General features: G+C 38.2%; 1 protein-coding gene and 1 long non-coding RNA gene across 2 annotated transcripts in view; one reads left to right on the top strand and one right to left on the bottom strand.

Moving 5' to 3' along the window:
- The window catches only part of ERBB2 (erb-b2 receptor tyrosine kinase 2), a 72,785-nt gene that overhangs the window by 27,562 nt on the left and 31,849 nt on the right, over positions 1-13,374 (top strand). The window contains 16 exon segments of the mRNA XM_032235678.1: positions 67-201; positions 1,694-1,765; positions 3,101-3,216; positions 4,347-4,452; positions 4,455-4,487; positions 4,729-4,741; positions 4,743-4,843; positions 5,293-5,419; positions 7,199-7,272; positions 7,473-7,563; positions 8,027-8,060; positions 8,062-8,227; positions 9,980-10,112; positions 11,539-11,629; positions 12,297-12,327; positions 12,330-12,456. Of these exon segments, the coding sequence (XP_032091569.1) occupies positions 67-201; positions 1,694-1,765; positions 3,101-3,216; positions 4,347-4,452; positions 4,455-4,487; positions 4,729-4,741; positions 4,743-4,843; positions 5,293-5,419; positions 7,199-7,272; positions 7,473-7,563; positions 8,027-8,060; positions 8,062-8,227; positions 9,980-10,112; positions 11,539-11,629; positions 12,297-12,327; positions 12,330-12,456 (1,450 nt within the window).
- LOC116521063 lies at positions 5,428-12,849 on the bottom strand. Its single transcript, XR_004256897.1, has 4 exons — positions 12,393-12,849; positions 10,412-10,476; positions 6,904-6,946; positions 5,428-5,812 (listed from the first exon to the last, which is right to left on the bottom strand). It is a non-coding gene; the product is annotated as an uncharacterized LOC116521063 (long non-coding RNA).

Below are 13,374 nucleotides of genomic sequence, written 5' to 3' on the forward strand. Positions count from 1 at the left end.
AACGAAAACAGACTGTTAACTCATTTCCCTTTTTCTGATCCTTCCTTTCCTCCTGTTTCCTTTCAGAGATCTTAAAAGGTAGTGTGATTATAGAGAGGAACCCCCAGCTGTGCTTCCAAGAGACTATACATTGGAAAGCTATCTTCCATAAGTATAACTTGCAAAACTATACAGAGATCAGCAGCCATCGCCGTAGGAACTGTAAGTATAAGTATAATTGGTTAGGCTCTGGGCTTCACAGGGAAATTATGTGCAGAAGTAAATCCTTGTTTTAAGGATGCTAGGGAATTATTTAATATCTACCAGTTTCTTCTGAGTAAAGTTTGAAAATTTGGTTTTTCATCAGTACTGTTTATTCTCTGGTAAAATTAAGAAGTCTTACTCTGACATAAAATGAATTTCATAGCTGCTGTTAGTAATAGAAGTTGGGTTATGTTTGTTCTTATCTGGCGCTAATTCTGAACTTTCTAGATATTATATCTGTGTTTTTAGTTGTTGTGATTTGTACATGTAGCATGCCCATAATAACTGGAATAACAAATAAAACAAAGATTTATAGACCCCATACTATCTGTGCACTGGATTTTTCTTTTCCATTTTATGCTTCCCTGTAAATCTTTTTACAATCTGTGAGGTTTTGAATGAGCTGTATTCTTTTATTACCTCTAGGTAGTGCTTGGCTTGCAAAGCTATTACAACTGGAATTATTGTTTTTTAAGTGATGCAGTCATAAAGGATTATGTCACATGACCATGTCACTTAGCAATGGCAATTCCAGAAATCCAGTTTCCCTATTAAGTGAAGTCTGCATGGGTCATTAAATGAGGATCTCACGTGACTGCAATTTTATGCCAGTTTCCCCATTGACTTTGGTTGTGGGAAGCCAGTAGAGAATGTCATGACCTTGTGACTGTGAGGATATTGTGGCACCAGAACTATGAAGAACCATCATAAATATTATTTGTTCAGTGCTGTTGTAACAATTGATTGTAACTCAATCATTTCTCTTTATTTTCCTTCCTATTCCTACGGTATGTTCACAGTTCATCTATTCAAAATGTCAGAACGAAAACCAACCCCACCATCAGTATTCTAGGAATTCCTCATTTTTGACCTGGCTGATGTCATTTTGTCAGCCTAATAAGTCAATGTGCATTATCTAAGCTTTTAGACGTTAGAGATATGTCTGGATTCTATGCCCAAATTGCTGAAATTCACATGAGGAAAAGCCAAATTTTGCATTCAGTATTATATTAGCAAATTTAAATATTTTCTCTTTAGTTTTATATAATGCCTTCTGTAATATTTTCTGCTTTGTGTGATATATTTTGGTTTATTCACAAGGAACATTGAAACTCTGCTCTTCTCCATCAACAATCATATTCAGCTGTTTCTGTCATCCGAGACTTGAGAAAATGTGTCTTACACACACCCTGCTTGCTATTACAAACGTAAAGACTAGAAACTTAGTTTTTTTTAAAAAATGAAAGCAGATATTCTTAGGAAGCCAAATCCAGTACAACTGGATTCTGTGTCCTGGCAAAATTACAACATACACAACTCTTTGCCAAGTTCATTTTTTCAGTCTTCCCAGCTGAGCACATCTGGTATCTCACAATTGTTACTACTCCAATTTTGCAAGCTTCTTCCTCCTAGATGTAAGATTTTAAAAATCTGTTTTCTTTCCCTCTAGGCCCTGACTGCAGCCAAATCTGCCCACATAATAACCACTGCTGGGGAGAAGCAAAAGGGAGCTGTCAAATATGTAAGAAGGAATATCACTACTTGGGATCTGATGGAAAAATACAACATCTCTAATGCATGCAAGGAAATTTTGGACAAAGTCTATTTTCAAAATCCAAGATCCTAGGGCTTAAAAAATAAAATAAAGCACTTGAAATGTGTTACTGAAGTGATCTTAAAATGTAAGGGGCTGTATAGTGCTGGAGTCTAAGCCAAAGATTTAGTGCAGCGCAAGAACACTACTGTTCCCCTGGATAATTGGCTCCATTATCAAGTTACTATTAGGAAGGTTTTTCTTAAATTTACATTAAATATGTAAATCTTCTTGTAATATAAGTCCTTTATGTGTTCTGTTGTCTGAGGACAAATAAGGACAAATCTTGAGCAACTTCTGTAGGATAACTCTTCAGATAACTAAAGTGTGTTATCATATTCTCTTTTTCCTCACCATCCTTTCTTTTCAGATTGTTGTGCTTCTCAGAATCTGTTTCCCAGTCAGCATGTTAATTTGGCAGTCATAACCCCAAGACACTGGGAGAAAGTTGCTTTAGAGCAGTGATGGCTAACCTTTTCGTTGCAGCATGCTGAAAGCACGCGTGCACGTACCCATAATGCAATGCATGCGCAATCCCCTGTGCACCCCGCACATGCATGCACAATCCCTGCACGTGCACCCCGGTGCCCCACGCATGTGCATGCAAACCCCCACATGCCCTCCACCCTGCACATGTGCATGCAACCCCTGTACATGTGCATGCACCCCCACGCTCCCCACTCCTTGTGTATGCGTGTACGACTCCTCCATGCTCCCCTGCACATGCATGCACATCTTCCACATGCGCCCCATGCATGCACGGAAGAGACCCAAAAATCATCTTGCTGGCGGGAGGCACGCACACATGCACAAGCGCAGTGGAACTGAGCTGATGGCTCGCATGCTCGCAGATAGGACTCTGTGTGCCATTATGCCAGCTTTAGAGGGTGAAAGGATTCCGTTATTTGAGGCAGGGGGAGGAAGGGAGAGCTGTGCTTCTGCCTAGTGGTATCCTGGCTGCCTGGGAGTTCAGTTTTTTCTATTCTCTCAATTATCTTCCTTATGGTCAAAGCTTCCTGGTCTGTACTGGGTGTCCCCTATTGCCTCTAATAACCTGAGGGTCAGTGCTGCTCATGCTGTGGTTTCCTACAGTGGTCTCAGCAGCTGTTCTCTCTAGCCTCCTTCCTCATACAGTGGTTTCTGGTTTAAGATGAGCCTGGACTGAAGTCCTTTCTTCCTGCAAAAGTATCTGAGAGCAGGGACTTCTGCTTGTATGGGAGAGAGGTAGAATGACCAGTTTCTTCATTTTTGGCTCTCTGACAGTGACAAGTACAATCTGTGCCAGCAGCTGTCCAAGGTGCAAAGGAGGACACCCAACAGACTGTTGCCATGAGCAGTGTGCAGCAGGCTGTACAGGACCCAAGCATTCCGATTGCCTGGTGAGTGTGGATCTTTTGGAGGCTTCTCCCCCAGCCTTGAGATGTCCACTTCATTCAACAGATTGCTACTTTCTGATTTCAGCAAAGTTGACATTTGTTAATTCATAACCGCCAGTATTCCTGCAAGGAGCTAAACTTACCCTCCCTTCGCATATGAATAAACACATCTGGAAACTGTGGGTTAGATTGGCTGTGATCAAAAGAGTATGGATCCAGTAGTGAAGATTCTAGCCAGAAAACACTGGTGTTGTGTTCAGTGACTTTTAAGACTCCATGCTGTGAGAAAGTATGTTGAGTTCTCTCTTTGTTTTAGAATAGAATAGAATTCTTTATTGGCCAAGTGTGATTGGATACACAAGGAATTTGTCTTTAGTGCATATGCTCTCAGTGTACGTAAAAGAAAAGATACATTCTTCACAAATTATAAGGTACAACACTTAATGATAGTCATAGGGTACAAATAAGCATTCATACTAGGAAACAATCAATATAAATCGTAAGGATACAATACAGTCATAAATGGGAGGAGATGGGTGATAGGAACTATGAGAAGATTAATAGTAATAGTAATGTACACTTAGTAAATAGTTTGACAGTGTTGAGGAAATTATTTGTTAGCAGAGTGATGGCGTTCGAGAAAAAACAGTTCCTTTTCACTTTAATGACTAGATATATTATACTAAGTCAAGTCTTGTTGAACCTAATGGTATTAGGATTGGAGAAGCTGAAGTTGATATCTTTTCAGCCAATGGGGAGAGTGATTTTGTCCAGTCCCTCTTAATCCAGCCTCATAGGATGCAGTGTGCTGTGTTTGCATATAGTCAATAAAGAAGCTGTTACAAAGATGTAATATTTGGATGCTTCTTTTGGCAAGCAAAATTTAGCTGTATACATACTCTAGAGTATTTCCATTAACTAGACCAATGTTAAAACCAATATTTATATTAATGTGCTATTAATAAAGGTTCTGCTATCTTTACCTGATGAAAAGCAATGACTGTCTCTTGGGGCACAATTTTTCTTGCTTTTCCTCCGAGAGATGAATAGGGCAGGACATCTCCTAGACTGTTCCTTAAATTTTGCCTGCTGTTGTATTTATTTTTAAGTGCTACGACTTCCTGTTTTTCCAGGCCTGCCTCCACTTCAACCACAGTGGCATATGTGAACTGCACTGTCCACAGTTAATGAACTACAATCCAGATACTTTTGAAATTATGCACAACCCAAATGGACGCTACACTTTGGAGCAACTTGTGTCCCTCATTGCCCTTGTAAGCCTCTATTCATGGATAGGTTTGCTTGGAGTGAGGGGAAGATAGTTGGGTCCTATATATACTGTACTTCTAATCACTTTCAACCATTTGATATATTGGTATGTGAGATTTCCCACTTCTTTTGGAGCACCCATGCATTCATACAGTTATCAAGATGAATTATAACGTTACTTTTTCTTGGCTTGATAGATTCCTGTGCACAGAATTTTAAAACTAGTTTTCCCATATCTCATGACAGATAATTACTTGGCTGCAGGTAGGCTCTTGCACTCTGGTGTGTCCTCAGAACAGTCAAGAAGTGAGCAGGGGTACCACACAGAAATGTGAGAAATGTGACAGTTCCTGTCCAGAAGGTAAGAACTGAAAATGGCTGAAGTGTAAAAAGATTCTCCATTTTTCTGGACACAGCAAAATGTTATCTCTCTGGATTATCCTTGATTTTTTTGTCTCATTTCGATAGAGCTATGGAAAGAATGTATGGGTTTTGGCTTTATGCTTGTCCAACTCCAAGCACGTTGGCTTAATTGTAAATTTCAGTCTCCATGTGTGGCATTCATTCTTATTGTTTTAGAGTTCAGTCATCTCATAATTTGCTACCGCTGTGGAATGCAGAGGATTCACTTACATATTGTTATGCCTCCACAAAAGGCCAACCTACCAACCTGTTCTTCACTGGCTGTAAAGACCAGAAGTTAAATTGTGATAGGCTGCCCTACACTGTTGGTTAATATGATGTGTAGATAAATATATGCATCCTTTTTTCTGCTTTAGTTAATTCTACACCACCTTCTCTCTATTTTAGTCTGCTATGGTTTAGGAATGGATTTCCTGAAAGGCGTTCGGGCTGTCAATGCCTCTAACATCCACCACTTTACTGGCTGTACCAAGATCTTTGGCAGTTTAGCCTTTCTGAAAGAGACCTTTGCAGGGTAGGTAACCAAGTCTTAGAGTCAGAAGGCTGTATCAGTTTCTGGGATGCATCTGTGTAGTTCTGGGTAATGCATCCCAGGTTATGCATTGGGAAGCCTCTGAGCAAGCCCAGTAAATTAGAGCTGCAATTAAGCTTTGCTATTTTTTTAAAGCCAGGGCCTATTTTGTTTTCTAGGTGAGCTTTTTAAAGGATAAATAACCATCCAGAGTTGTTTACAGAAATAGCAGCTTATTTCACAATTCAGCATCTTTAGAAAGCTTTTATTTTTTTAAGGATATTAACTCATAGGACCAGAGAATAAGGTTGAAAACATGGTACCATTGTAATCACTGAGCAATTTTGTTTGAAGGCCTAAAAGTTTAAGCTGTCTGTACTTCTCAAAAGATGAGGTCTGTAAGAAAAAGAAAATGGGGTGTGTCGAGAAGAGAAAGAACTATATTAATACTGTTCTGAAACAGAACACCTAGTCTCTATTGTGAGGATACTATGGGCAGGAGAATAATGCTGCCAGTGAAAATTGTGGTGTGAAGAGAGAAAATCATTGTTGGCCTAAGATAGAAGCTTTTATGCATGTTAACAATTTCGATGGAGAAGCTTCTAAATTGAAAAAACACTTGGTATTTCCTAAAATAAACATTTCCAGCAGTAGGGGTGATGTTTGATGCTGAACACATTCTGGTTCCCATTTGCCAGCTCAAAGGTGAAAAGGCTTAAGAGACTAGTGTCTATAGCCTAAGAAATGGTGGATGAGATTGGGTCTAGATTTGAATAAATCTGCTATTCTCATTTTGTTGAATTGAAAGTGTCACAATTTTAGAGGGAAATCAGAACATGAACTATGAAAGTCCTTGTAATTAGCCCATAGAAATGTATCTCATGATGGCATGATATATTGTTACTTTTTAAAAGAAAAGGTAGTATGCACTTGTGATAGTTGAAAAATTAAGTCATCTTGAAAGTATTATAGCAGAAATGGGTGATTTGTAGGATTCATATTCAGCCCTTTCTTGCAGTTAGTTGCAATTTAGCAAAGCTACGATCTGGCAGCTTTTCTTACAGTCTTCTAAAATAGTGTGGTACTCAACTTCTAATAGGCTTGCCACACAAAACAACAACAGCTCAACTCCCAATATGAGGAGACAAAAAATATAGTCCTACTTTCTAAGGTAACAGTATTGTGCTATACATTCATTCACTCATTTAACTTGTATGACTGCCCAACTCATAATGACTCTTGGAGATATTCAAACACATATAAATCAGTTACCAATCCATCACAAAATATTATCAAAATAGCAGAAGAAATTGGGAACCAAATACACTAACCAACATATCACTGTGCTTCCTAGAAAGGGACTATCTCATTACTCTGACCCAAGAAAGAACCAGACCATAAGAGTCTTGGCAGGAGATCGAGTCATCTGAATCTTAACGGGAAACCGTCTGGCAGGACAGAATTCTGTTCTCATTCATGACACTCACCGTGGCTTGTAGCTCCTCAAAATATGCTTTTGACAGCAAGAACCTATGGGAGAAAAAAGTTATATATGTGCATTTATATTTCCTTGTTTCTATACTTTTCTGTGAATTTTTTTTTGAAAAGATGTTCCTTGTAATTCTTCAAAAAGAGACATGTGAAAGTGTGCAATATTATGGCATCATTTCAACCAATTCAAGCAAAGATAGTGTTCACCACTAGAATAACCAGGGAGTAGGGGACATGTGTGCATGTGAACATTCAGTTTCACTCCAAGCTATTCCTTCCTTTTCTGTTTAGAGATCCTGCCACAAATACCCCACCCCTACAACCTGAACAGCTTGAAGTATTTGTGCATCTGAAAGATTTAACAGGTATGTACAAGAAGATTTCAGGATAGTTTGAGGCATTGTAATAAGGGCAGTGTACCAGTGCTTGTAATAAATAGCAGCATATCCACTTGGTCCCTGCCTCTGATCAAAGTATTGCTCCTCTGAATGAAGGCAACATCAATCCTTTAAAGAAGTAACAGTCACAGTTCTCCATTGATTGGACCCATCTGGTGTTTTCTCAGGGTTTCTATACATTGAATCCTGGCCAGAGACTCTCTTGGACCTGAGCCCTTTCCAGAATCTTCAGGTGATCCGAGGGCGGGCACTTTACAAGTAAGTTGTCTCAAGTGTTTTAATGAAAGTGAGACCTGTGTTAAGTTATCAATGGAAAAGTCCATATCTGAGTAATTTCCATGGGTTCTTTTCTTTTTTTAAATCACCAATTACTAGATTACCCAGACTTATTTGACCACAAAGTGCTGAAAATTTGGGCAACTGATTAGGTTTTGTATCTTTGCTCAATGGCTGGGGTAAGAGGGAAACTTTTATTATAACAAAGAACATTTAAATTATGAATGCCTACAACTGTTATAGAATAATAAAACTATTTTCTATTTACTGTCTATAAATACTTTTATTTATATTTTAATCTCTCAGAGAATCAGGAGGACAGTCTATCTTCATGACCATATTATGTCTCTAGCTTAGTGGTGTACATTTAACACTAGAAGAAATTGCTATTTCCGTCATTGGAAATTTTGCTCATTTTAATTGGGAAATCTGTTTCATATGACAGTGGAGCTTATTCGCTAACACTGCAAAACCTCAACCATATCATGGTTGGGCCTACGTTCACTGCAAGAGGTCAGTAGTGGCATGGTCCTTATCCACCACAATCCCAACCTTTGCTTCATCCAAAATGTTCCTTGGGGCGACATCTTCAGAAACCCTCGACAGAAGCTATTCCACAATGACAACAATTCGCCTGAGCAATGTGGTAAGCATGTGTGAAGCCCATTTGCATTAATGTATGTGTGTCCTCCCCCACCCATCATTCTTTGTAGGTGTGAAAATGTCCTCTAAGCCTGATATTTTTGGTGGGCTGTTGAAAGGACTTAAAATGGAATCCCATGTGAGATTTTCCTGCAATATTGTGAAGCTCAGAGGAAGAAGTTAGAAGGTTGCTTAGCATATCTTTGGTTTGGGCAGGTTGTAATAGTAAAACCATGGTAAGATGGGAGGCCAATACATTTTATAAATAAATAAATAGATAGTGTAAACATCAAGATAAAACAAGGAAAAAGTAATAGAAATGTTTTGAGCAAGGTCCCATTCAGAGATGAAAAAAAGCCATCTGATGATTCTGGTCAAAATATAGTACTAAGCATTTATGATAGTCTTTAGGCAGTAATAATGTCCAGAGTAGAAAGCAAATGGTTTCTACCTTATTTTACTTCTAGTAAAGTTCAAAGAGAGAAGCTTAGAAATATTGTCAAAATTTTGGACGAGGGAACTTTGCTGAGGTGTCATAGGCATATAGCACTTAAGGATAAACTACTTAGATATCATTTCAAAGTTGAAGTGACTTCAGAAAAGACTTTTATTCCTTAAGCTTCCGAGTTCTGTTCCAACCCAGCTAATACCAGTAAGATTAAATTGTGGTTGCTAAGCTTTATGTAAACAATAGTCTACTTCTGAGTAGACTGTTGTGCTTAAAATTCCCATATCATCCAGCATTTCTTGGTCATCTGCTACTCAGCGGTAGCATTTTCCTGACTTGGTTGGGATCCTTCGATTTTGAGTCCAAGGTCAGGTAAGTGATTCTGTCAGTACCTCTGAGTTAAGGAACAATTCCCCATCTCTTTATTCTCATTCAGTTTTTGCTTGTGTTGGGAAAGACAGCTCATCCTAAGGAATTGGCAGGAGAGTTGTTTGGGACTTACTCTATTTTAGTGCAATAATTTGATAGTATGGAGTGATTTCTCAAAAATGTACTGGAGGAAAAAAATTTCAGGCATAAGATTGATTTACATATGGTTCATTTTTTTTCATTCAACTAATATCCTTCCCTTTGAACAGCGTACAAGGTGACATATCTAGTACTCACTCTTCCTATTTGTCCCCTTTGAGATAGATTCAGCCAAAAGAGTACCTGCACAAGTCACTCAATGGCTGAAGATAGATTAGAGCAGTGATAGCTAACCTTTTTGTTGTCGCATGCCGAAACTTTGTGTGTGCCCCCTCACACAATAATACAATGCACGTTGGCCCCCCCCGCACACATGCACATGTAACCCCCTGCCCCCACTCATGCGCACATTACCCTCCATACTCCCCTGTGCATGTGCGTGCAACCCCCCTTCCTGCACCCTGTTTTGGGCCTAGTAGGCCTTTTTACAGCCTCCTGGGAGTAAAACAGGCTGCCAGGGGGGCATGCCCCCCCATGTGCCCCCCAAATCAGCTGGCTGGTGGGAGGTGTGCGCACATGGGCAGTGGAGCTGAGCTGGGGTGACAGCTCATGTGCCCGCACAGAGGGCTCTGCATGCCATCTGTGGCACGCTTGCCATATGTTCGCCATCACGGGATTAGAGTCTAAGTTTCCCCACTCCTAGTCTAACACATCATATATCACAGTGATTGTCATAATTTAGGACCTGATGCAAGAATGCAGATTAATTATATTGATTGGTTCCCTGAATATAAAATTATATGCTCCCCAACCTTCCTTTGCCTCTCTTCTTGTCTTTAGATCTCCAAGGCCAAGTTTGTTATTCTCTGTGCTCCCAGGGACATTGTTGGGGACCAGGGAAAACTCAGTGTGTGTCCTGCAGTGGCTTTCTCCGTGGGAAGGAATGCATTGAGAATTGCAATGTTCTGGATGGGTATGTGGCAAGGGGAGATGTGATTGAGTGGGGCTTTCTGATTCCTTACTGAGAAAATCATAAGGGGGAGGATTTCAAAAGTATTATTAGAAGAAATAAGTTTAGAGTCTTGTATTTTAATCTTATCACTGAATATAGAAGTATAAGCTGCTCAAACTGGATACAATAGGAATAGCATATTAGTGTTAATAATAATAAAATCACAATACAATGTACGAATGTGTTTGATTTCCCTTATCCTCAAACAAAAAGCAAAATAATATCCTTAAAGTTTCAGTAGGTGGCACTGCGTAGCTTACCTTACAAAGCCAAACAGAATTGGTTCTGATTTATTTGGAGAAGAGATTGACTGGAAAATCTAGAACTAGAAGTTTCAAAAAGAAGAAAAAAGAAAGAAACTATCATGGGTGGAAGCACTAGCAAACTACTTCAATTTTTCATGCTCAGAAAACTGCCTGGGTATTGCATTATAGGTCATCAAGAGTCCTTATACAGAATGGGGCTTTTTGCTGAAAAGCACCAAATAAATTATATGATTGGGGATACTGAAGGGATTTGTATAACCTCTAAAAGATTATAAGTGTAATTTTTCTGTTGAAGAGAAGGTTGGAAATCGTATTTCGTAATTTCAGTTTCTTTTTTTCTTTGCACTTTTTCATTTTTTTTCTTTAGATTTATCTTATTTCAGGTAAATTCACAACAAATATAAATAAATTTAAAAGGAGTCAGATTCACTTCATGGCAATTTACGGTAGTCCTCAACTTATGATCACAATTGAGCTCAGAATTTATGTTGCTAAGTGAGAAATTTATTAAGAGAGTTTTGCCCCATTTTACAACTTTTCTTGCCACATTTGTTAAGCAAACCACTGCCAGTTGTTAAATTAAATTAACACATTGTTTAAGTGAATCTGGCTTCCCCATTGACGTTGCTGGTCAGGAGATTGCAAAATATGATCACATGAGCCCGGGACTCTGCAACCGTCATAACTATGAACCAGTAGTCAAGTATCTGAATGTAGATCACATGACCATGATCGGGATGCTGCAATGGTCTAAGTGTGAAAAATGGTCATTCGTCACTTTTTTCAGTGCTATTGTAACTTCGAACGGTCACTAATCAAACTGTTATAAGTTGAGGACTACATGTACTTTTATCACTGTTGGGATGCTTGATCCTGGGCCATTTCTCACTTTCCATGTCTATTGAAGGTACATGGAAGTAACATCATTTCTCCTTTTTGTCTAAAATACCCATCACCAATGAAATAATTAAATATTTTGAAATCACTCTACCCTGATTATAAAGTTGTTTTTATTTCTAATTCAGTGGATTCCAAATTGAAAATAAAATAATGTTGTTTAAGAAAACTAGGAAATTGAGAAATTGGACTGTTTTAAACTTTGGCTTGATTGGAATTTGCAGGGATATCCGAGAATATGTCAATGGGACACGCTGCTTTACATGTCATCCAGAATGCATGCCTCAAAATGGGACTGAATCTTGCTATGGATCGGTAAGAACACTGAAATATCTTGAAACCACAATCTTGTTCAGATATTATATTGCCTCTTTTTTTGACCCATTAGGTTTTTTTTAAACCTTTTGTGATTGGTTCACAGTGAAAAGAATAAATAACCAGGCTTCCCTTCTGGGGACTACAAACCTAAAATTGGTGACTTATAATATTCAGGGTCATTGATGCAGTCACAACACTTTTAAGAAAGAAGGCAAGCAATAGTACAGAGCAAACCATCATAGGTTATGTAAGCTAACTTGAGTTAATTTGATTTGGACAACTTCATCTTGAGAGACTGTTACCCTTGAGATTAACTTGCTTTCTAGCAACTCTCTGCAGTATTTACCAGATCCAAAGTATACAACTATTTCCTTCATATGTATGTAATAAATTGTGTAACCACTGCTATTTTCCTGAGGTAACTTTGCAACATACCCTGTGACTCTAAATTCCTAGATGTCTATCAAACAGATGGTTTTCACTGCTCTGTAGGTTATGTCCATCTAAGGTCACATCAGCAACCAGCTTGTACGACGAAATAACAAGAACATAATTCAATAATGTAACGTATCCAACAAAACTTGGATGAGAGGAGGATTCCCCCCCCTGTTTTGTTTAATTGAGACTCTTTCCCGCCATTTTTAACCCCCCCCCCCCCTTTTAGGAGGCAGACCAGTGTATAGCTTGTGCCCATTACAAGATGGACTTTCCTGCGTGGAGCGGTGTCCCAGTGGTGTGAAGCTTGATGGCTCTTTCTTACCTGTTTGGAAGTACCCTGATGAAGACAATGTCTGTCAGCTCTGTCCAGTCAACTGTACCCTTTCGTGAGTAGTCCAGGGTGGGAAAATCATAGAGCGAGATACAGCAGGATTCTGACTACGTTTTGACAAAAAATGGACAGTGTAATACAAAAAATGTGATCAGGTTTCAGGCTAAAGACATCACAAGAGCAAAACATACTCATCACTGATGAAATAATTAATTTTTAAATTTATTTTTTTAATTTTCTATTTATTACATTTCTTAGTGCTTAATAAGTGCTTAATAACATTGAGTTTATTGGTATTACTGGGTATTAAATTGCTTAACAATTCAAATTTCCTTCTTACTCTCCACCCCTTTTCCCCAATATTGGTAAAATAAGTCCTACGTTTGATAATATTCTGTATCTTCTTTCTGTTTGATATTCAATGTAAGTCTATCCATTTCTGCACAATCTAATATCTTCTTAATTATCTCTTCATCTTGCAGTATTTCTTCATTTTTCCAATAGTGTGTGTGAAAATAATCCTCGCTGTTGTTAAGGCATGCAACATTAATAGATACTTTTCTTATCAAAATTTTCTGATATTATCCCTAATAAAAACAGTTCAGATTTAAAATCTACACATTTCCCTATGATCTTTTCTATCCATCTGTGTATTTTTTTTAGCTTTAACACAAGTCCACCACATACAGTATGATAAAATGTGCCTGTTTTTTTATTACATTTCCAGCATTTGCTAGACATATTTTTTAAACATTTAAGCTAACCTAGCAGGTGGTAAACCCCATCTATAAAACATTTTATATAGATTTTCTTATAAAGAAGTTTACATTGTCAACCTATAGTTTCTTTCCCATAAATTTTGCCATTTCTCTAGTTCTGTTATAGCAAAAAAAATATCCATTGTATCTTTCATTTGTTCATCCTCCATTTTAAATTTAGTAAGAAGTTATATACCTTCTTAATTAGTTTTTCA

This window comes from Thamnophis elegans, chromosome Z, assembly GCF_009769535.1.
Source record: "Thamnophis elegans isolate rThaEle1 chromosome Z, rThaEle1.pri, whole genome shotgun sequence".
Taxonomy (NCBI): Eukaryota; Metazoa; Chordata; class Lepidosauria; order Squamata; family Colubridae; genus Thamnophis; species Thamnophis elegans.